Source organism: Abramis brama, assembly GCF_963993115.1.
Source record: "Abramis brama genome assembly, chromosome: 1".
NCBI classification, from domain to species: Eukaryota; Metazoa; Chordata; class Actinopteri; order Cypriniformes; family Leuciscidae; genus Abramis; species Abramis brama.
In genome coordinates this window covers 12,884,562-12,907,762 of record NC_139963.1, presented here as the reverse complement: position 1 = coordinate 12,907,762, position 23,201 = coordinate 12,884,562, and the positions used below count along the sequence as shown (strand labels likewise).

The window sequence follows — 23,201 nt, the reverse complement described above, 5'->3', positions numbered from 1 at the left end:
TTTCTGCAGAACTGCTTTATAGATTAAATGAACTAATTTAATAACTGAAGATCTTTACAACAGAATTGAATTAACACTGATCTGACTTCAGCTGACTATTTTCTTTTAAAGCTGCTGTACAGCTGAAATTAAATTGACATATTTCGTAGTATTTACAGTAATAAATTAATTTCATTTTGAGGGTGTCTGCTACCTTGTGTTGAATTTCTCTGAATATCTAAAAATCCTATTCCAATTCATTTTCCTGTGTGTCGGGGTCAATTCAATTCCAATGCAAATCAGGGTATTATGGTTAACTAAAACCATAAAACATCTTAAAATTATTGTATTATTTTATTAGTCATCCTTCTTTATTAGTTTAACTTAATGTAGCCTACTAAAATTAAACTAAATTAAAACTAAAAACTATATAGACATATTTTACTATAAAAAAAGACAAAAACAACAAAATCACTAAACTAAAATTAAAACGAAAACTGAAATAAAACCTAATTAATAGTACTATATACTGTAGTACTTCTACTGTAGTATCTCGATGTCACTGATGCAAATAAATTTGGCCAATATAAGCAGGTCAAAGGTTATGCCTTCAACCTCAAAAACTGTACTTAATCAATATCAGTGTTTGTACCACATGTTGTGTGTTGGGTCGCCAGTTTGAAATCTGCATCTTGTCTACAAATAATCTATAAAATTGTACTTATTTTATTTTATAGTTTTAAATTTTGGAAGTTAGAAAATCTGGTGGCAGTGACATCATTGTAAGTGCAGTTGTGTTCTTGCAATTTCTTAATACAATTAATTGTGAGTGTCATGACAACGTTTACTGTGGCTCAGCATTTTACACAGAGACAAATTTATAATTTGAGCACTTTGAACATCTGAACAGCACTTTTCTGCTTCGCCCTAAATCGCTTCAATGCTCTTTCAATATTTAGCTAGAACTGATTTTTTTTTTTTTTTTTTTTTTTTTTTTTGCAATGATTCCATTTTAGGGATTCATTGACATTCTTGCATCTCACCTTTGCTGGGATCCACTTCCTGTGGGTGAACCAGCTCAGAGTCCACATCGGTGTGATCGTCAGAATCTAGTTTGATAGCAAGCAGACATTGTCATGAGATGAACTCACATCACATAGGCCTCATCCTGTTTAAAGTCTGTACCTGAGCCAGATACATTTTCACTCCAGACATTCCTGCCCATCACACAGGGAGTGCCTGTAAGGCAGAAATAAACAAGATATGACTTCAACATTCAACATTCAACATTCAAGTGATAAGATGCAATTTTCAATATGAGTTGGTAATCAAAATACAATTCAGCCATTATAATAATCTAACCTAACCCAACACGCAAAGATACCAGATATGACGTAACGATCCGCATATCACGGTTTGCATGTACCAAACTCCACAGGAATTGCACTGGTAATAAAGTCATAAGTTCATCCACTAAAAAAAGTACTCATAGAAAGTACGATTTAGAACACTATACAGCTCAAATAATAAACAGGAACATAACTAGTCTTTTTTTATACTAGTGAAAAAAACAAACGAAAAAAAAACAACAACATTGTTTTATTTTTTATTACAATTGTTTCTCTATTTTTCCACTTTATTTCAATTAGTATATCATCAAAGGCAATTTTTTCTAAATGAGAAAAGCCAGAAATATCCACTTCAGAAGCACATTCCTCTGATTTATATAACATTTTATACCTAAAAATAAGTTTTTTTCTTTTCTTTTCTGGCTGTTTACTTGCTTTTTACTTAAATCAGTACTTTCTGATTTATGCTGTGATAAATAGAGAGATTCAAAAACCTTTAACAAGAGTTTTGAACCTGGCTTTATGCAGTTTATGTAAATGTGTGCATATGTAATTAGACAATGCCTAATTTGCATATTACATAACATCCCACAAAACGATTGTCTAAATATACTGTGATTAATCAACTAGGTAAAGTATGGTAATCTATTAGTGTTTAGCCTATTCACCTGTGGCGCCTTGCCTTAAACACACAGCAGCTTCAAAAATAGCCAAATGCACGATTAATATTAATATGACAAGAATAGGAAAATGTTCTACCATTGAGAATGGTGTTGTCTTCAATGTCGAGAGTGAGACTCATTCTCATAGGGTCACCTGATTTGGGCCTTGAAGGTTTTCTGAGACAAAAAGCATTTTCAAACAGAATGAAGAAACATTCAAATTATAATATTAGACATATGAACTGTAGATGTTAAATCTGGGCTGTCTTACACTGATAACTCAGTTGCTTGCTTTTTTCTGCGTGGATTTGGCATTTTCTTCAAAAAGACTGTCAGTACTATGACGATAGCCACCAAAAGCAAGATACAGAACACTCCAATAAGAGCTTTCTTCCACACCGCTAAACTGACTATAAAACACACACACACAGACAACAAATATCAGAAAGAACTTGTGAACATCTTTACCAACATCTTCTGTAAACATTGCCACTTTTATGCCAGAAACATACTCTACATGAGTACAAGCAGGGCCTAAAACACACGTTTTGCCACACCTGCCAATAATCGCTGACTTAAGAAAATTTGCCGACCATAAATATTTTTTACCGCCCATGTTTTTGCAAAAATAGGCAGTTATGATAACAAAATTCAATGATACAGAATTCTCTATTCAAATTTCGATACCACCGCTAAAACAACTAGCCTATTTAATATAAATTTAAAACATTGAGACAAGTAACTGTAGTTTTCATGTAGAGACATTGAACAAAGTTCACTGTATAAATTAAACAGATTAATCCTTATTAAAGTTACAAATGTTACTCAGTCAAGAGCAGAGAGTGATTTTTTTCTTTCTCATTTGTTGTTTGATTAACATTAAAAACACTCACTGCATAAGAAATATTAGGCTGCTGTCACTTCTATACCCAATGCACGGATTCAATATACTGATACACATGCATTGTCTTTCTCGACTGTTTACGTTCACTTAAGACGTAACCGACTATCTTTACAAGCATACTCAAGCTAAGACTGGAATTTGTGTGAATTTGTCCGTTCAAGCACAAGACGACATCAAAGAGAGTTCAATTACAGTTTTTCTCAGTTGCTTTGGTGCATTTCTCACATCACTATTTACATTTGCACAACAGTTAGTTCAACCTTCACAACATTTAGTCATTTGTGCACATCATAGTAGCAGTTTCTCATTCCTTCCAACAAATTGCAAATGCTTTTGGACATGCATCTATTGCTTTCATACAACTCTCTGCTGTTTTATAACATTATCATTTGCTTATGTCATGTCAGTCAAAATTAACTATACTCGTGAATGCTGAATAGTCATTCCATATAAAACTAATAGTCCTCATTTCATTGCTTGAGTCATTACATACAAAAATGTTGAACTAATTGTCAAAATCTGTCAAGCAAATTGTACACATTTTTTCAATCTTTTTTTTTTTTCCCTGAAAAAAGCAAGACCCTTTCTCTTTTTCTGATTGCAAGAGATGATATTCGCTGTGATGTAGATGAAATTATGTGGCCAGAGAGGAACGTCTGGATGTGCATGAATGATTACAGTACTATGTATGTTGTATGTTCAGTTCCAAAATTTCGTTTGGTCCCCGGGGGCCACTCCCCCCCCCGCGCTGGGCCCCCCCAAACCCAAAAAATGCAGTTTTTCCTAAATAACTACCTGAACCGTGGCACCGAGGATGAAGAAATTTTTATGGTATGTTGCTCATAAGGGCCCACATCAACCTAGCCCATAATCACTCATTTGTGATTTGCGCCCCTCCCATAAAAAATGAAAATGCAATATTATTCTGCTTTAATTGCCCCTATCTTCAGTTGAGATGTTCAGAACTGCACCATATTTCATGTGTATGATTAACTTGACATCCTCTGGGGGTATGCTAAGTTTCGTAGAATTTCATCCATGGGGGGGTATAAAATAAATTCATTTATGTGCACATTTAGTGACTGTACACTCATCGGCCTGTAGATGGTGGTGTTGAGCGAAGGGTTGCTGGTTTAGGATGATACTGTCACTAAGGTTGCCAACTGTCCCGAATTAGGCGGGACGTCCCGCATTTTGGGCCTAATTTATTTGTCCCTTGCGTGACCTCCCGTGTCCCGTTTTTTGACAAGCTGATAAACCACTGACTGATACAACAGCAACAGCAGCAGTGCTGACCACGACACTTGAGAATGATCACCGACACCTGTCATCATCCAATCACAGCTTTTTTTAATCACTGTTTTGAGACAAATCATTGTTTGATTTGCGAACATCCTCTGCCGTCTGGTCGCTTCCGCTTCAAGCCGGACTCGTCTCGCGCTAACGGTAATTTCCTTTCACTGTCCACGTTTTGATTTCGGCTAATCAATTTTGGCGAATGCAAACAACGTGATTATTGTTCATGAGTCTAACATCCAGCCACGCAAGAAAACATGTAATCTACCTGAGGGAATAATATGCTCAAAAAACATTTCTGATTATTATTAATGTTTTAAAGCTTTTAGAAAGTACATAGAAAGCTTTTGTAACATTATCTTAACTGTCACTTTTGATTAATGTAATGCATACTTGCTGAATAAAAGTAGGCAATTACTTTCTTTATTTTTTTCCCCAAAAAATAATCTTACTAACCCCAAACTTTTGAACTGTAAGCCTAGTGTATAATGTTAAAAAAGCTTTCTATTTTAGATAAATGCTGTTATTTTGAACTATGGTTTGTTTGTAATGTGACTTTTTTCATGTATGACATTAAAATTATTTTTAGAATTAAATACATAAATAGGTTAAGCAATACAAATGTGTTTATGTCTGATAACCTTTTAAACACAAACTTAACTGCAGACACTGAAATGACGTACACTGTGTGATACAGTACAAATATTTTGAGTGTCCCTCATTTTCCTATAAATAACCACGATTGTCCCGCATTTTCCTTTTCTGAAGTTGGCAACCCTAACTGTCACACACACACATGCAGGAATACAAACAAATGCAAGCATGCACACACACTGACATCCACACGCACAGACACACACCCATACACACACACATACAAATCCACATGCACAGACACACACACAAACACACACGCGCACACACATGTACGCACACATACATACACGCACAGACACGCATACATACACGCACAGACACACACACACACACACACACACAGACACACACATACACAAACCCACACACATACACACACACACACACACAGACAGACATGCACATACTACTACTTTTTTTAGGTATATACATAAACACGCAATATAGCCAAATTGCTCCACGTCATTTCTTTTTGTGGAAAGCCAGTGCAGGCCTGAGCGGCGGTCATATTTTGTACCGCCATGCGGTACATCTAGTTACTCATTGAGCCACTGTTACTGTAACAGACTATTGCAACAAGAATTGCACTTGGGCCAATTTAAAAATTTAGATGTGACCAGTCACTAGAAAATTTTGACTTGGAGAGGTTAGAAATGTTTTACAGTGAAAGGGAGTTTATGTTTGTTGTAAATAAGGGTGTATTTTTTCTTTTGCACAATGCTGTGAACAAATTTAGAATTGCAAAGAGCATATGCAGTACACTGTAAAAAATTTCTAAGCCTCCCAAATCAAAAATTTCAAGTGACCGATAACATCTAAATTTTTCAATTGGCCCAAGTGAAATTCTGTAAATTATAAAATTAAATTTACAGATTTTCACTTGGGCCAATTGAAATTTACAGAATTTCACTTGGGCCAATTGAAAAATGTTGATGTTATCGGTCACTTAGTGTAAAATTTTTGATTTGGCAGGGTTAGAAATTTTTCACAGAAACATACATATATTCATTGTCTTGTACTCAGTTACCTCACTAAATACAGTAATGTGTAACTTTACAGTGTTGTCTTGAGCATTTTCAGGTAGTGTCACCAAGATCTGACTTTTTTGCATTGGAAAACATTTACAGAGTAAACTGTCATAATGAAAACATGACAAAGCCATTTGACTATCTTGTTCATAAACGATGGTGTCAGGACTTTTCATCTTGATGACACTGACACTTTCATTGACATGAATACTTGCTTTTGAGGAATGAGCTATCCATTTTGAGCAAGTGACACACTTTTGCAGGTTATCAACTAGGTTTTGCAGTTTGTACTAATTGTTTTGAGAACTGCATTAACTGTTGTGCAAATGTAAATAGTGATGTGAGAAATGCACCAAAGCGACTGGGAAAAACTGTAAGTATTCAAACGCTGTCTGAAACGCAAGTGACATATTGAGTTCCCTTTCACGTCTTCTTGCGCTTGAATATCTAAATTGCCAAGGTTTACAATTTTGTGACGTTGCAGCACTGGCCCATCAACTTTTTTTCAGAGCGTCATGCATGTTTGTTCACGTTCATGTTCTCACAACACTGCATTGTTAGAATTAATAAAAACTGCATTAAAGGGATAGTTCGCCCAAAAATGATATTTAAGCCATGATTTACTCACCCTCAAGCCGTTCGAGATGCATATTTCAATCTTTTTTCAGACGAACACATTTTCAGTTATTTTAGAAAATGTCTTAGATCTTTCAGTGGTTATAATGTGAAGCAATGGGGTCCAGCAGATTCAAGTCGCAAAATGTGCATGCATCCTTCTCAAAAATAATCCATCCGGCTCCAGGGGGATAAACGAAGGCCTTCTGAGGGTAATCCGTGCAGTTTTGTCGTAAAAATATACATATTTAAAACTTTATAAACGAAAATAACTGGCTTCCGGTGGCGGTCGGCGCGCGTTCATGGAGATGGATGACGTCGTGACGTAGAGCGAACGTAGAGTTTTGTTTTGCTCTGCTCTCTGGCTGCGCTGTCACGCTCGGTCTACGTCACGACGCTTCCTGCGCTACGTTCTACGTCATATGCCAGCAACCATCTCCATGAACGCGCACCGACCGCCACCGGAAGCCAGTTATTTTCGTTTATAAAGTTTTAAATATGTATATTTTTACGACAAAACTGCACGGATTACCCTCAGAAGGCCTTCGTTTATCCCCCTGGAGCCGGATGGATTATTTTTGTGAAGGATGCATGCACATTTTGCGACTTGAATCAGCTGGACCCCATTGCTTCACATTATAACCACTGAAAGATCTAAGACATTTTCTAAAATAACTGAAAATGTGTTCGTCTGAAAAAAGATTTACATATGCATCTCGAACGGCTTGAGGGTGAGTAAATCATGGCTTAAATATCATTTTTGGGCGAACTATCCCTTTAACTGACGCGTAGAGTAAGTGTTATAGTTCAAAAAATGATATTTCAAAACAGAGAAGTTCTACTATGGCTTATCAGGGTGATCAAATGGTGTGTTGGTGTGGTATTTAAAAATGTACCTCCAATCCTGGAAGGATGACTCCTTTTAATTCCAGTGTTGTAATTGGATGCCTCACAGTAGTAGTCTCCTCGCTGGTCTCGTTCTATGGCTTTGATGATATGACTTCCTTCTAAGGATCTGACTTCTTGGGTGGGTAAAGGGAGCCTGTTGTGATACCAGGTAAAGATGATTGGGTAAGTGCCCTTCTGTACATGGCAGGTGAGGGTGAGATTTGAGCCCTCTGTGACTGTAACGTCCTGTGGCACCAGGACTGGCATGGACACTGGTACTGATAGACAGACAGAGAAATGCCAGCTACTTTAGTCAAGAATAGTAAGAGACAGTTCACACCAATAATGCAATAGTCCATTCATTTTCTGAAGTCATTAGAAATCGCCTGCTCTGTCGCAACTTTAAATCCCATTCACCATTCCGGTGTGGAGTCAATGTCATGTCAAATTTGTATCTGAATGTGAACAGGAATGAGATTTCTGATTTCAACTTCTGTTATTTAAAACTATTTTATGACTTAAGAAGAAACAGAGAATGAGTTTAATGGACCACTTTTCACTGCAAGTATAAAAAACTGATAACATCGCGGCAGAAAATTACCAGTACATTTTCTGTCAAGTTTCCTGACATTTCCTTCAACCCTAAAGCACAACATAATGCAATGTGTAATTCAAAATAAAAGTAAAACTCCAGCGAAAAATCAATGCGGAAAATCTCCTCATATTAACTGTAACACAGTTGTCACGTTCATGTCTTGTTCTGTTTAGTTTAATTATCTTGTTCTGTTTGTTTTCATTGTCTCCCGAGTTCTAGTTCTTTCATTAGTTGTCATGGCGTCGGATTAGTTCACACCTGTTCCCTGTTCCATTGATTTTCATTCAAGGTGTATTTAAGCCCTCAATTTTCTGCGTGGTTTCTCAGTTTCCAGAGTTTGTTTTACAGGTATGAGCGCTGGCCGAATTAACTTAATTTTTATTCATATCTTTCACATCTACTGCAGTCAGATTCACCGTGTTCACTCTGAAGGAATCACTCACATTGGCTGTGCACTTGTAATGACACATCAAGGATGTTAAGAGGCTAAAAGCAGGTTTAAAACTTGCCCCATTGAAGTCAACAGGGTGCAAATTTTAAAAAGAGGATAACACGGTGTAGGCAACACCGATTTTTGTCGTTGTTCTCTGTATTGACAGCACTCCAAATTTACAAAAAAATGAGCTCAATGTTAAAATTGACCGGAGTTCTCCTTTAACCGTGACAACAGTGCATTAGGCCATATTGTAATGCCTTTTCTTAACGTTTGTGTGTGTGTGTGTGTGTGTGTGTGTGTGTGTGTGTGTGTGTAAATAATGACAGGATTTTTTTTAACTACCCCTTTAAAAACTTTATAAACTTGACCATAGACAGATTTAACATGCATTCATAAAGTATGTTCACTCTTTGTTTCTCTGACACTGATTAATTCATTACTTTGGACGAGTCTCCAGATTTTAAACTTGGTAAAAGAAAACAAAATGAGATACACCAAACCATGCACTAAACCATAGTGTTAAGGAAAGCAAAAGTAAGATAAAGACTCATTTGCTGAAGCAATTAATTGAGCTCTTTTAGCATGATTTATGTTTTACTGGATACTGGACAAGTTTACAGCAGAAAAGCCATACACATGGGCCTGATTATGTAATGTAAATGTCAAAATGTATGTTTACAAATCATGCACTATGGTAAAAGTTCAAAAGACAAATATCAAATGACAGGAAAATTGACCAATCATATTGTTCCTCTGAATGGGTGGGGCTTGATATCACTTAGTTTTTGACAAGGTCCGCCCACATGATCTGGGGGAACATTTTTGATAAAATAGCTAGCTAGCGCTATGGAAAACACAAAAATGCTAGTGAGGAGAACATTGTTGCTAATTTATTATTATTAATTAATTAGTGCTAATTAACTGTTATCATAATTCGAAAAGGAATTGATGTTATCAGTGTTTTACTGCCACTTTTGTTTATTTCAGCTGGAAACCGCAGTGAATTGTTAGCATAAGTATCTTTTTAGAGTTTTTAAAAAAATGTAGATAGAGGCTTGTTCCTTTTCCAATTAACTTGTGCTGCAAAAAAATCATCAAGGCAAACTTTGAATGTTGTCTTGAAAAGCTTTTGTCTGTGCAGAACAGGGATACAATGAATGTAACAGTCATCAAAAATGGTACCGGACACAAAAGTCTATCAGTGATTATGGAATCTAAAAATGGCAACGTGCACTTCCAAATAATTAAAAATAGCAGCAACATTAGGCACACAAATCATTGAGCACGAAGATGTCAGGGTTTGGTCCTCTTACCTATGACTTCTGCTCTAAGGGGATAACTAGCGCTACTGATTGATGTCCCCTGGTTTTGAGCCTGACATGTGAAGCTGTGGATCTCTTCTGGAGAACTGATGTAGTCAATGTTGAAGAGTGCCTTGTCAGTTGTCTCAACCACTCTCCTCACAGCCACTGGCACGCGGGCCTTCAGTAAGGTGTATGTTATTGGAAGCGTTCCATTCTCAGACTCACACAAAACCTTGAATGGCCGACCAACAATCACCTTATCAACAACACGAATGACTGGGGTAGAAGCAGGCACTGGAAAATAGAGGGGAGGAAAATGAGAAGCATGGAAAAAGCATTAGGGTGCCTATTCACTAAAGAAAGTGTGTTCTTGCAATGCACCATATCAATTGAAATTAATATGTCTGCTTCATATTCCAAGCAGTCAGCTCCTCACTTCTAAAAAATAAAATAAAAAATCATGCATTGATGGGTCCATGAAGAACCTTTAACATCCATGGAAACTTTCCATTCCACAGAGTTCTTTAAAAATTCCCTGTAAGGTGCTTGACTGTATTACTAATTCATCAAACATATTTTGTTATTACTAAGTTATAACATGTTATAATATAGTAATAATGGAAAATGCTTTGTTATAACAATCTATTAATAATGTGGATAATATATGCATGTCCTCTAATGCCGGAGCTTTGGTAAAATCATGAACTCTTCACCTTTAGCTTTTAAATCAAGTGGTTGGCTGGTCTTGTTAACTCCTTTAGCCACTGCCATACAGGAGTATTTCCCATTGGTGGCCAGGCTCGCAGTGGCAGAGTATTCGGCCCCTGAATAAATGTGCCGATCTTCTTTCAGCAAAGTATACTTTATGTCCGCTTTTTTGATCTTCTCCGAGGAGCTTACAGCACTGTGGCAGGTCAGAGTGAAGCGTTCCCCTTCAAAAACCTGATCTGAGCTCATTCTCAAAATCGGCTTCGAGAACAGTTCTAAAGAGTCAGACAAATTTAGTTTATTATCATGCAGTGGAGGGTTATTATAGTTAACTAAAAACAAAACCATAAAATAGTTCATTGCTTGAAATAGAATAAACTTTAACTAAAATAACAAAAACTGAAACCAAAATAAAAATGACCAAAAACTACAATTAAAATGAAAACAGAAAATAAAAACATTCAAAATATGAATAAAATCTATAATAATATCTCAATAACACTGATGCAGTTTAATTTATTTTAAATGTTGAGTATTATAATATGCATCATTATTCCTGGCAAAATATAATTTATTATTTGTTCATTAATAAATATATGAATTTAGTTCTGATAAGCAAATTAGAACTAAATCTGCATGCGCAGAGCTCTGAACACAGTATAGGATTATGTGCGAAATGTGTGTAAAATATTTTTTAATGGTGAAAATGTTTAACATTACATTTTCCATTTCAATGTGATATTCCAATTTTCGCTGCAAATTCGATGTATAAGTGACATTATTGAAATAAAAAGGCAAACTTTTTTAATGTTATAATAACAAAAAACAAATAAACCCTTTAATGCAACAATATAATTTAGAGATGAAAGTGGACTCTTGATAGCTGAAAGCATTCTAAGATTAGTCAAAATGTGTATGGTTGTGGTTAGGTACCTGTGACATTTAGCCCATAGACGGCCATCTTTTGCACGCTGCCTTTCTCTGCTTTACACACATAGTCCCCTGAATCCTCAGCTCTTACGGTGAAGCTGTATGTGAATGTTGTGTTATATTGACGAAGTACGCTGTTGCCTTTGGTAAGGAACAAGTCGAGAATTGAGGGATATTGCACCTGACATGTGATTTTCACCCTGTCACCCTCAACAACATTTGCGTTGGGGGAGATGCTTATTTGCGGCCTGATCGCATCAAGATCTGTAAAAAATAAATAAAAATCAATCTCACTGTTGAAGCAAAATATAGTCAGCTGTGGATATGCTCAATAAAGACCCCATGAAATGACTTGCTTAGCTGTATTTTCTTGTGTTGCTATACTTCTTGCCATATCATATGGGGTTGAGAGGCATTATAGCTTTAGGGGCATTATAACTTTACATTTTATTGGACTAAAATGTACATAATACATGAGTGAAAGATGATTCAATAATTTTGATATTAATGACCAGCATTTACACTGCCATTCAAAAGTTTGGGCTCTGTAAGATTGTTAATGTTTCTTAAAGAAGCTTCTTGTGCTCGCCAAGGCTACATTTATTTGATCAATCAATCAGTCATACAATTGAATGCATAATTCTTAAAAGTTAGTTCACCCAAAAATTAAATTTATGTCATTAATTACTCACCCTCATGTCGTTCTGTAAGACCTTCGCTCATTTTCGGAACAGAAATTAAGATATTTTTGATGAAATCCGAGAGCTTTCTGATTCCTTAAAGGTATAGTGGAGGATTTCCCCGAATTTTAGAAAAGAACCGCCCTCTCCACTTTTTGAAAAAAATGCACGTGCAACACTCTTCCTGCTCCCGAGAGGGAACGCCTACTAAACGTGTGCACGAGAGAGCATGCACGAGCTAATCATAGCTTACATTAACTTTTACTAGCAGTGATTTTAAATGGATTTCTCCAAATAGCATGCCAAACTTTACCTGTCAAGTAGAAACTTCGCGACTGAGGCATCAGTGGGAGACCCAACCTGTGTTTTGAGCGCACGCCATCGTGTGAATCGTGTGCACGAGCACGTACGACGGCCTTACGTAAACATATCACCAGAATGATTGATACTTAGGAGGACCAACAGTCTTGATGATCCACCCAGAAAAAGAAAATCCTCCGCTATACCTTTAATGGACAGCAACGTCACTGCAACTTTCAAGGCCCAGAAAGATAGTAAAGACATCATTAAAATAGTCCATGTGACTACAGTGGTTCAACCTTAATGTTAAGAAGCGACGAGAATACTTTTTTGTGCTAAAAAAAAAAATATTCAACAATTTCTTCTCTTCTGTGTCAGATCTCCTACGCTATTCGCGTAGTAAACAAAGTACAGCGCTCACGGGTTATACACCAGAATGCTGGCTAATTATTGGCTGACGCTGGTGATGTGAGCACACGACACATGCATGTGATGCTGATACAGGAGCTGGCCAATAGTGAGCTGGCATTTTGACATAGAACCAGGAAGCGCTGCACTGTTTACACTACATCAACAGCGTAGAAGAATGACGTGGAAGAGAAGAGATTGTTGAATAATGTCGTTATTTTGGGGGATTTTGCGCACAAAAAATATTCTCGTCGCTTCATAATATTAAGGTTGAACCCCTGTAGTCACATGGACTATTTTAACTGTGTCTTTACCACCTTTCTGGGCCTTGAAAGTTGCAGTGACGTTGCTGCCTATGGCTGGTTTAGAAAGGTCTTGGATTTCATTAAAAATATCTTCATTTGTGTCCCGAAGATGGACGAAGGTCTTACGGGTTTGGAACGACATGGGGGTGAGAAATGAATGACAGAATTTTTCATTTTTGGGTGAACTAACCCTTAAAAACAGACTAAAATAATTTTGAGTGTAGCCAACAGATGTGGACTAAAAGCCACAAAACAATCTTTTTTTCATGCATTGGTCTTTAGATGAAGTTTCTTTGACCAAGCAAAATGTACATGATGTTACCTTCTATAATCACTTTCACCGTGTTGCTTTTGTTGGAGAAGCCCGCGTCAGGATGCATGATAACCACATAGACACAGTGCAGGTAGACGTCTTTGAGCTTCTGCAAGGTGAGAGTGGTCGTCACAGAGTTGCTCATACTAGAGACTCGCTTGACCTCCTGATCGTCCTCGTAGAAATAGAAGTTCAGACTGCCCGTCTCCTCTGGTGCGCTGCATGTGGCAGTGATGTCTTCCCCCTCAGAAATGATATCAGACTTCACCTTCAGCGTGGGGACTTGAAGGCCTGCATGAGTTTAAAAACTCTTTATTAACCCCTGACCTCTCAATAGTCAGTCACATCAACTACAAAATTTAGTGGCAAAAACAAAAACAATGCAATACTTTCCAAATCCAAAAAGATCTCAAACATTATTGGTGCGAATGTAAAAATAAATAAAAAATAGTCGCACAAATGTGTGGTTAAATATATATATATATATAAAGTCTACACCTGTTAAAACAGCTGTTTTCAGTGACATTGCAGAGGTTGCAACTGTTACAATAAACAAGCAATAGTTCTGATATTATTTTTTTCCCTTTTCACATCACAAAAACCAGCTGTTTTAACAGGGGTGTGTAGACTTTTATATCCACTGTAAGTGGACAGCAACAGCTGCTAAAATAGAATTAGTAGAATTATGCTTTGATGAGCATCAGTTATGTAACTCACCTGTGACTCTGAGTTTCTGACTGGTGCTTGTCTTGATCTTGTCATAGATGCGGACAGCGCACTGGTAGCGACCCGAGTTGAACACCCTGGCTGGAGATAAACTGCGCTCCACCACTGAGGCGCTGGTATTTTTGGAGTACATGACCTGATCGTCCTGCAGGAAGCTGAAGGTGTATGTCAGCGGCTGGGAGAGGCTGTGACTGACTTTGGCCTCACAATGCAAGGTTAGGTTAGTGCCACTCGTCACATTATTACCAGGAAGCACAGTCAACGTCACCTTATCAATGGTGAATGCTGCTCAGAAAGACCCAGAGATAAAACACACACACACACACGCACACACACACACACACACACACACACACACTATATTAGAGAGGACATTGCATAGACTTCCATTGATTTTATGTCAAAATATCTACCACTAAACCTACACCCATCATTGAAACAAAACACTAGATTTAAAACAAAACACGTCTTGGCCAATTTATAAGTAAGGAATAATTGACGACAGGCCGTTGAATTATTAGAAAAATAATGCACACCCGAGGTGGTAATGCGGTCACGACGCGAAGCGGAGTGGCCGTTCACCTCGGCTGTGCATTATTTTTCTAATAATTCAACGGCCTGAAGTCAATTATTCCGCTTATACTACAGTTACCACACCTCGAAACATTGTTCAGATTATGTATTTCAAGACGTTTGTAAAGTTTTTGTCATTAAAACACTCTTGTATGTAGGACTAATTTCTTACGCATCTAATCCCATGCCTCCGTTGCTAATTCCAAAACGTCATTTTAGAGTTAGTAACGGAGGTTTGAGCCACTGATAGCAGACTAATGCTGGGGACACACGACTAGCTGACACATTCTCTGACTGTTTTCATCGCAGCATATTTTAAACACCGACTTTGAACACAGACTGAATGCGCTGAACACGCGTTTGGACATGATCAGTCATAAGAATCAAATAACATTCATAACCGGCCTTAAAGTGTGTCCCCGGCTTTATGCAGTTATTAATGCAGTTATTAGAGAGAGATGTGCAATAATGAGACAGAAAAGCATGTGCGTCAATATTATTATTTATTTATTAATTCAATTCGTTTTAATTAATTCGTTCATTCTTTTGTTTCTATTATTGACAGATGACAGTAGACTAGCCAAATAAATGAAACCCAAAGCCCTTTTAACAAGTAGGCCTATCAATAATTATTTATTTGTTAAATTATCTGCAATAAAAATCCGTGCTGCAGGACTATCCATTTATTTAGCCTATATTCAGTTTAATTTTCTATTGATTATATAGGACTATATACTTTATTTATTAAAATTAAACTGCATGTTTCCATTGATTGTGAAGCTAGACATTGAAAATTGCAGATCAAGCGCATGGGGCTAAATGTTTTTTTCTTGTTATGAATTGTATCCTATTTTCCGTTATTACAGTTGACTACGCGAAGTGATATGGAACTGTAATGCGGTCAAGACCTGCCTGGAACTACTTTAGCTGTGCGTTTCCCTTAAAATAATGCACACCTTAGAACGTTCGTCAACCAATCAGATTCAAGCATTCAACGGCCCTGTAGTATAAGCCTTTGTAGTGTCTGGACGAAATCATCAAGCTTTTAACCTATTGGACTCATTCATGTAAATCACAGGCCTAGCGCAAATGAGTCTGGATCAAATTGCCCCATTGTCACTTTAGCGGCATGGCAGAGGCTAAACAGAAACACCCCCAAACTCCGCCGTGAGCTTCAAAAAGATCGTAATCAACTCAACTCACACTCCCTTTCTTGGTACCGAATTAAACCTCTCGGTTTGCCTTAGCTAAATATATATAGTAGGTTACGATAAAATGTTTTAAACTATGTTTGCCATCCTTTGGAGTAAAAATGACCAGTTCTGACACCAACATAAAACATGCAAATTACGCTGAAGGAGACAAAGAAACTCTCTCCCGCTAAAAGTTGGACAACAACTATTGGTCATCTCACCCAAAACAGGTGTGGACTAAGTTCTCCTTAAAGTCGATGGCTCATGGCTACCTTAGTCTTATTTCTTAGTCGTATGTATCTTAGTCTTATTCTTTTGCTTTGTGTCTTGTTCTTAGCTTTTTGTCTTGGACATATCTCCGGCTTCTTGCCTTGTTTTAATCTTTTGCTCATTCATTTTGATCTCTGGGTGAAACAGACTTACCCTGATTTTCTGGCAACTTTGCTTTCAAGTAAACCTTTTAAACTTCCTGCTAATGACGCGCTCTCCGGAAGAACAGGAAGAACGCTTCAAACTCACGGATTAACCGAGGAGCTACACACACACACACATTCTTGCTCAGCACCAAAGATCCATGCAAGTATTATTTCTATCGAGATTTAGATGAGTTTAAGATTGTTTGCCCCTGCCTTAAGGTGGTTTGATTCTTTGCTGGCTCTCAAAGGTTATCTGTTTGTGACATGTGCCATTCTGTGGTCCACTCTCTCTTTCTTTCTTTACTTTTTGTTTATTCTGTTTAAATGTATTATTTGTTTAAGTATAGTCGTATGTATTCATATTAAAACCCATGCTTGATTTTCTCTGTCTGATGCTCACCAAACAAAGTCTCTTAAATGTGTGATCTTAAGCTTCAAGCTTTTATATTGTTGAGTACTTTATAGTAATTCATGACCAGAAGAATAACCTTTCTTGAGAGTTGATAAGAAGATACCATCATTCACTATTCTCTAAATTAGTTCACTAATATAGTCCATGTACCTGAGCAAATCATTTCATAGTTAATTCAGTTAATTTAATTGAATTTAATTCAGTTAATTGAGACACTGATGAACCTCTGCTGTTAACAATCCGAATCACTGAAGGAAAGAGGAACTAGAAGAACAGAAAAAGATAAAATCAAGATAAAAGACATTGAATCTTAGCAAAAGATCTTAGCAGAGGAGGATTAAACAACTCCACAAACAGCATTACCATCTTCACTTATTACTAACCAGTTTGACTTTATTTCTGTCAGACGTCTACAGAAGTTATTATTAAAAGGTGGCAGAGATTAAGATGTAATTTTATTTTGATTTGATGTTACCATGACGGTGATCAGTGTTTGCTTTAGTTGGGCTCTTGACCCTTGACATTTGAACATTAGTTTTTTGCTTTGGCTGCTGTAGCTGTGTCTTTAAAATAGATTTGCTATGGCAAAAAAAATAAATAAAAAAAAATAAATCAGATGACATTGGTTAATGGTTTGTTAATGGTCACAATCATCATCTAGTGGTCAAATTCACTGATCTCATGTATTGTCTAATCCTTTTTTATGGGTGATATTTTGTATTTTTGATGTTGGTGTCATTGTGATTTTACAGACCGAGATCTATCAGTGATATGACTATGGAGTGAAAACAGTCTCAAAACCTTCCACAAATGCACGCGAGAGATCCACATGCGTGCGCAGCAATCCACAAATGCACGCGAGAGACACGTGTGGATCTCTCGCGTGCATTTGTGGATTGCTGCGCACGCTTGTGGATCTCTCGCGTGCATTTGTGGAAGGTTTTGAGACTGTTTTCACTCCATATATGACATTCAGAAAATATGAAGGATTTAAAAAAGTTTATACTCAGAACATTTTGAACAACGTATGACAATCATACGTTTTATGCTGCAATGCATGTTGGGTACCAGCACAGTACAAAAAAAAAAGAATAAATTATGCAACTGAATTGTCTGGTTATTTTCTTTCATTTGTACTTTTTGCTGTTATTTTTGCTGTTGGTTTTGTGTTGACTTTTAGTAAGTGAATGATGAGTTTAAAAATCCTTCATAACTGATTTTACAGCACTGCTTGATCTTTTGTTGTAGTTTCACAGTATAGTAATATGATCTACATATTTTTGATAAGGGATTGGACACAGGCTTAGATCAGTGATCCAAACACTGTAATGAAACCATAATCAGCAACACCTGATCCCATTTTGGTTGGCTTTGTTTTTTCCACAACAAAAGTGTCTTAAAAACACACAGTTACAGCAACCAAAGAAAAGCTAATGTTAAAGTCAAAGGTCAAGAGCCTAACTAAAGCACACACTGATCACCATAACGGTGATCGTCAAATGAAACAAAACAACATATAAACCTCTGTTAATGTTTCTGTAGACGTATGAAAAAATTAATAAAGCCAGTCTGGTTAGTAATAAGTGAAGTTGGTAATGCTGTTTTTGGGAGTTGTTTAACCCTCTGGGGTCGACAAACGCGCCTGCGCGTTTTGTTGGATTTTCGTCACATTGTAGCACAATAAACTTAAATTACTCGTCATTTATGGTCATACAGAAAAAAGAAATATAAAAAAAGAATCTGTGATATTTCTACTTTTGTATGTGTCCACTTACAATCAAATCAAAACATTGTGCTTTTGTAAAATAAAGAAAATAAACAGGGTGTGCTTTCTGCCTCCCCGTCGCAGTGAACTTTTTTTTCTTGAGCACGTCTATAAACTGAAACCAAACTCAGCGAATACTTGTCACACATTTATGAGCCATATACCTTTATAAACATTTAAGTGTGTACTTTTAAATGATCGGATTCAAACTGAAAATAAATATTCTCTGTTTAAGTAATTTGTATAAAACCAACAAGATGTCCAGTATCTCAAATGCTTGCTCATTATTTTTAATTTGACCACGCCCACACGCACAAAAGAGATTCACATGCAAATCTCCACATGGAACGCGAACTCGCTCGTTACCTCAAAAACAAAGCACGAAAAAACTTCACAAGTCTCTGCTTTTCGTCGAGTTTGAAAGACGCGCCGTGAGCTTACATTGGATTTACCTCAGAAGAAGAAGAACGCGATTTGAAGACAAGAAAGATGTAAGGTAAGAAATTCTTACATATTAGTTTGTTATTGTTGCATAAATTTCACATTGCAGTTGAACTGTTGCTAGATATATGGTGAATATTATAATATTTAGACCCGTGTTTACTGTTACTGTGTTTGTGGATATCTGCTCAAACGTAGATATGTATATGGTAACCATAATGTTTCATATTTTGGATCGCGATCGTGTTTGAATGTATCATATTTTGGAACGCGATCGCGTTTGAAAAGCAAAACGCACCAAACGGCTTCATGTTTTTACTATTATCTCATTTCATATCATCATAACGAATGGAAACATTTGAAGTAACATATGATAATCAATATATTTTTCTCTAGCTTAGTTGTTACTGAAATCTTTTGGAAGATTTACAGGCTGCTATAGGTTATTGTTATTATTATTTTATGCAGCACTGCGCATAGCCTATGCCTACAAGGCACAACAAACCTGGTGTTCATTATATTATATATTGTTGAAAACATTTGTGTGTGTGTATTCTGTGAATTTTAAAAAGTAATTTTAACCAGAAAAATCTAAAATGTATTCCCAAAATCGTGCAGGCCTTTCTCTTGATATCAGTATGTTCACTTTTTTTTTTCTTTCAGGGCCCAGATGCCACTGAGTCCTGCTGACTTCAACATTCACATGAGTCTCTGTATATGAACATGGTAAAGTGAAAATCAAACACCTTGGAAATGAAAGGTATGTACAATGTTTTTAGGAATGGCACAAAGGTCTCTGTCTTTGGATCATTGTTTTCAATAAGTGTTTTTTTGTCATTTGTTTTGTATCTTTGGATTATGTTGTGTTGTAAATAAATCCAAACAATCAAAAAGCCATTCTTTTTTAAATCTCCTCATTCTTTGTGCAAGGTTGCTCAGAATTATAGGGCCTGATAGCTCCTAATAGGGCAGTTAGGGGAGGGTCTTTGTCTTTCTCAGGTGTGAAAATTACATATTAATGATGTGATCACACCTCCCACATAAAGCTTTCTCACACAAAACACGTTGTACAAATTTTAAATCAATATATTGCCTTATCTGAATGAGCAGTCAGGGCGATTTTCACATAGTTTTGGAGCAAATATTCTAGGCTACGTGATACAATTTTCAAAAGTCTTGTGAAGAAATAATCAGTATGGGTTTCATGGCCTTATTTCAGTGAGATTTTTTTTTTTTTTTTTTTCACAAACCACGCATAAATGTCATTATCTCAAAACTACAAACTTTTACATACATGCTGCTGATATATTATTGTAGCAGAGTTTGTGCTGAATACAGTGTAATCAGACTTTAGCCATGAAAATGTCACAAGTAACAGAAATAAGCACAAATGTCAGAGCATGTCAGAACACCTCCAGGGCCCAGAAAACAGCTCAGACCCCAGAGGGTTAATCCTCCTCTGCTGAGATCTTGAGAGATTTAATGTCTTCTGTGGCTGAAGTCAGTTGTAGTTCTTGTGTTTCGCTTTTTTATCTTCTTGTTGTTCCTCTGTCTTTCAGTGATTCTGCTTATTAACATCAGGGGCCCTATCTTGCACCCAGCGCAATTGACTTTGTACACCGGCGCATGTATCATTCCTATTTTGCACCCGCGCAAAGCGGACTTTTCCCTCCACAGACGCACGTCGGTTAACTAAGAAATACACTTGCGCTCCCCGGGGCGGTCCAGCGCAAAGAGGAGGCATGTTCCGGCACAAACGTTTAAAGTCAGTGGCGTGTTGCGCATGTTATTCATATGCTATTTTAAGGGCGCATGCTTGGCCTTAATCAATGTAGCGTGTGCTTTAAGTGTCACAAGCATACACTTTGATTCTCTCATCTACACACAGACGCAGCAGTTATCATTTTTGCAAATCATACATTATTACGATAGATAGATAGATAGATAGATAGATAGATAGATAGATAGATAGATAGATAGATAGATAGATAGATAGATAGATAGATAGATAGATACTTCAGACCAACCCATTTTAGATTTGCGTTGGGTGCAAGAGTCATTTATCCCACCAGTATAATAGCAACAGCGCCCAAGACCCGCCCACAAAGTTACTTGATACTTGCATTTCAGATCGTTAAAATAGGGCCCCAGGTGTTCATCACCAATGCTCAATCATCGGTTAATTAATCACTGAATTATATCATTAACTTCAACACTGCTTCAGTGTTACTCCAACACTCTGTAGTGTGGACACACAAGTGTTCATTTAAAAGATTTTGCAGTGGGGTTAAAAGGGTTAAATGTGTAAAATAAAATAAAAGTGAAGTGTATTTTAACAGTAATCAACTGTAAATTAATTTACGGCATAAAACTGTAGAAAAACCGCCGTCTGCAGTGTTACACAATAGATGGCTATTTAAAAGTAATCATAAAATCTTTTAAACCTTTATGTTACCTTTATGAGATTATGCAAATTTATCGCACTCTTAAAAACACATGTTGGGTCTGAGATCATTTTAGCTAATTTATTGTAATTTATATTGAAAATAAATTTGTAATCACACATTGTTACATTGTTACATGGTGAAGTATTTAAAATATATTAACTTTAAATGTCATATTGAATAACACACTAAAGTTAAAATCATAATCAAGTACATTTACGTGTGCTTTAGTATGTTAGTCAACACATCAAAATAAGTGTACTTCTTTAAAGCACGACAAAATATTATTGAAACAATGATTTAAAATGTACTTTTAATTTGACATTATTACTAAGTGCATGTTTTAAAGGCCTATTTAAGTGAGTTAAGAAACAGTCATGAAAGTGTCTCTCTTTAAGTACACTTTTATTTCAGTAATATTATATTATATGCAAGTACATGTTTTAAACTATTATTTTAAGATTTGAAGTACACTACAATCTATTAAGTGCATGTATTTAACACAAGGGGTGAATTCTGGGATTGTCTTCTCAGTGAAGGGTAAAGCGATGAAAACTTCTAACGAGTCATCCTCTCGGTATGTTTACTTTGAGCAGAACACACTCAGCTCTTTTCCTGAAGTCTTAAAGAAGAGCAGTGGCGTTCCCAACAGAAAGAAGAGGAAGGAAGGAAAGCACATAAACAAATACAAAACATTATTCCCTGAGGAGCACAGAGCCTGCATTTCTGGCGCACAAATCTCAGCCTGGCCAACAAACACAACCAGAGTTCTCCGCTACACGTCAAGCCCAGTAAACACCACTAAAATCTGATTAAACAAGGATAATCCGAACCCAAAGTTAATGGTGGTGGGTTGATTAGAAAGTGACAGTGTTTGTGGGTTCTGCATCACTGATCTTGTTTGAGCCTCTAATTAAACGCAGACTAAACATCTTGCTATTATACGAAGCGCAAACTTCCTGTGAGCGGCTAAACAGTCCGTGACAAAATATCTCTGAAGGATCAAAGCATCCAAGCGAATCAAAGATCTGCTCTGACTAAAAATACATCCAAGAAGTCCCAGAAAAGCACAGAACTGTCATGATATTTCACTGCTCCCTTTGCCCAACTATATAAATCAAGTGATCAGGTGAATCTGAGAGAGGTAAAAATAACTCAACAGCCCCAAAACTGTCGTCGTGACCAAAACCGTTTCCCTCACATGCACATAAAACGTAAACTGAGGACTTACCTGCCTGTGTGTCGGCCGCTTGCCCTGTGGATGAGAGCAAAAGAGGTGAGACAAATGAATAAAAAGAGGATGAGATGATGATGGTCTGAATCGGTCCGGAGTGTCCTTACACAGAGCGCTCAGGCCGAGCCAGAGAAGACACACGCTCATCTTCACAGGTGAGTGTTCATGAATGTGAAGGACGTTGAGGATGGAGAGAAGGGTGGAATGCTCGCACTTATCACATGGAACCGCCTTTCTTTGTTTAACGTGGATCAGGAAACGTGTTCCTTCCTCAGGATGTGTGTATTTGAATGCTTGGTTCGTCCAGGCCCTTGAAAACATTGCCATTCTGTTTACGGCTTCAAAGGCCTCCTGTTTCAGTGCTGTGCTGAAGACATCACAGTGATATATAAGATTAAGAAGATGATCAACGGTGTGGCATCCGTCCAGCACAAACACCAAAAGTACCATGGTAGCACTCCTTGTTTTTTTTTTGGCCATGGTACCATGATATCAAATTTCTTGACATGGTAGCTATGGTTATAACGTGTATTCATTGGACAATTTTTAGATATTACTATGGTTTTGAACACATACCATAGAACAACCGCACATTTTTACCATGTACCATTTTTACTGTGCTACTCACTGCAGAGCCAAA

General features: G+C 36.9%; 1 protein-coding gene across 4 annotated transcripts in view; it reads right to left on the bottom strand.

Moving 5' to 3' along the window:
- Positions 1–22,943, bottom strand: part of LOC311086080 (platelet endothelial cell adhesion molecule-like) — a 25,057-nt gene extending 2,114 nt beyond the window's left edge. For all 4 annotated transcript variants that reach the window (XM_084118768.1, XM_084118769.1, XM_084118766.1 and 1 more), the window contains exons 1-12: positions 22,669–22,943; positions 22,559–22,582; positions 14,075–14,368; positions 13,367–13,648; positions 11,355–11,615; positions 10,427–10,696; positions 9,723–10,007; positions 7,387–7,656; positions 2,262–2,400; positions 2,088–2,167; positions 1,165–1,218; positions 1,023–1,088 (exon numbers count right to left, since the gene is read on the bottom strand). In XM_084118768.1, coding sequence (XP_083974894.1) covers positions 1,023–1,088; positions 1,165–1,218; positions 2,088–2,167; positions 2,262–2,400; positions 7,387–7,656; positions 9,723–10,007; positions 10,427–10,696; positions 11,355–11,615; positions 13,367–13,648; positions 14,075–14,368; positions 22,559–22,582; positions 22,669–22,888 — 2,245 coding nt within the window. In that variant the 5' untranslated portion in view covers positions 22,889–22,943. The remainder of the gene's footprint in view (positions 1–1,022; positions 1,089–1,164; positions 1,219–2,087; positions 2,168–2,261; positions 2,401–7,386; positions 7,657–9,722; positions 10,008–10,426; positions 10,697–11,354; positions 11,616–13,366; positions 13,649–14,074; positions 14,369–22,558; positions 22,583–22,668) is intronic.
- Positions 22,944–23,201: the final 258 nt, after the last annotated feature.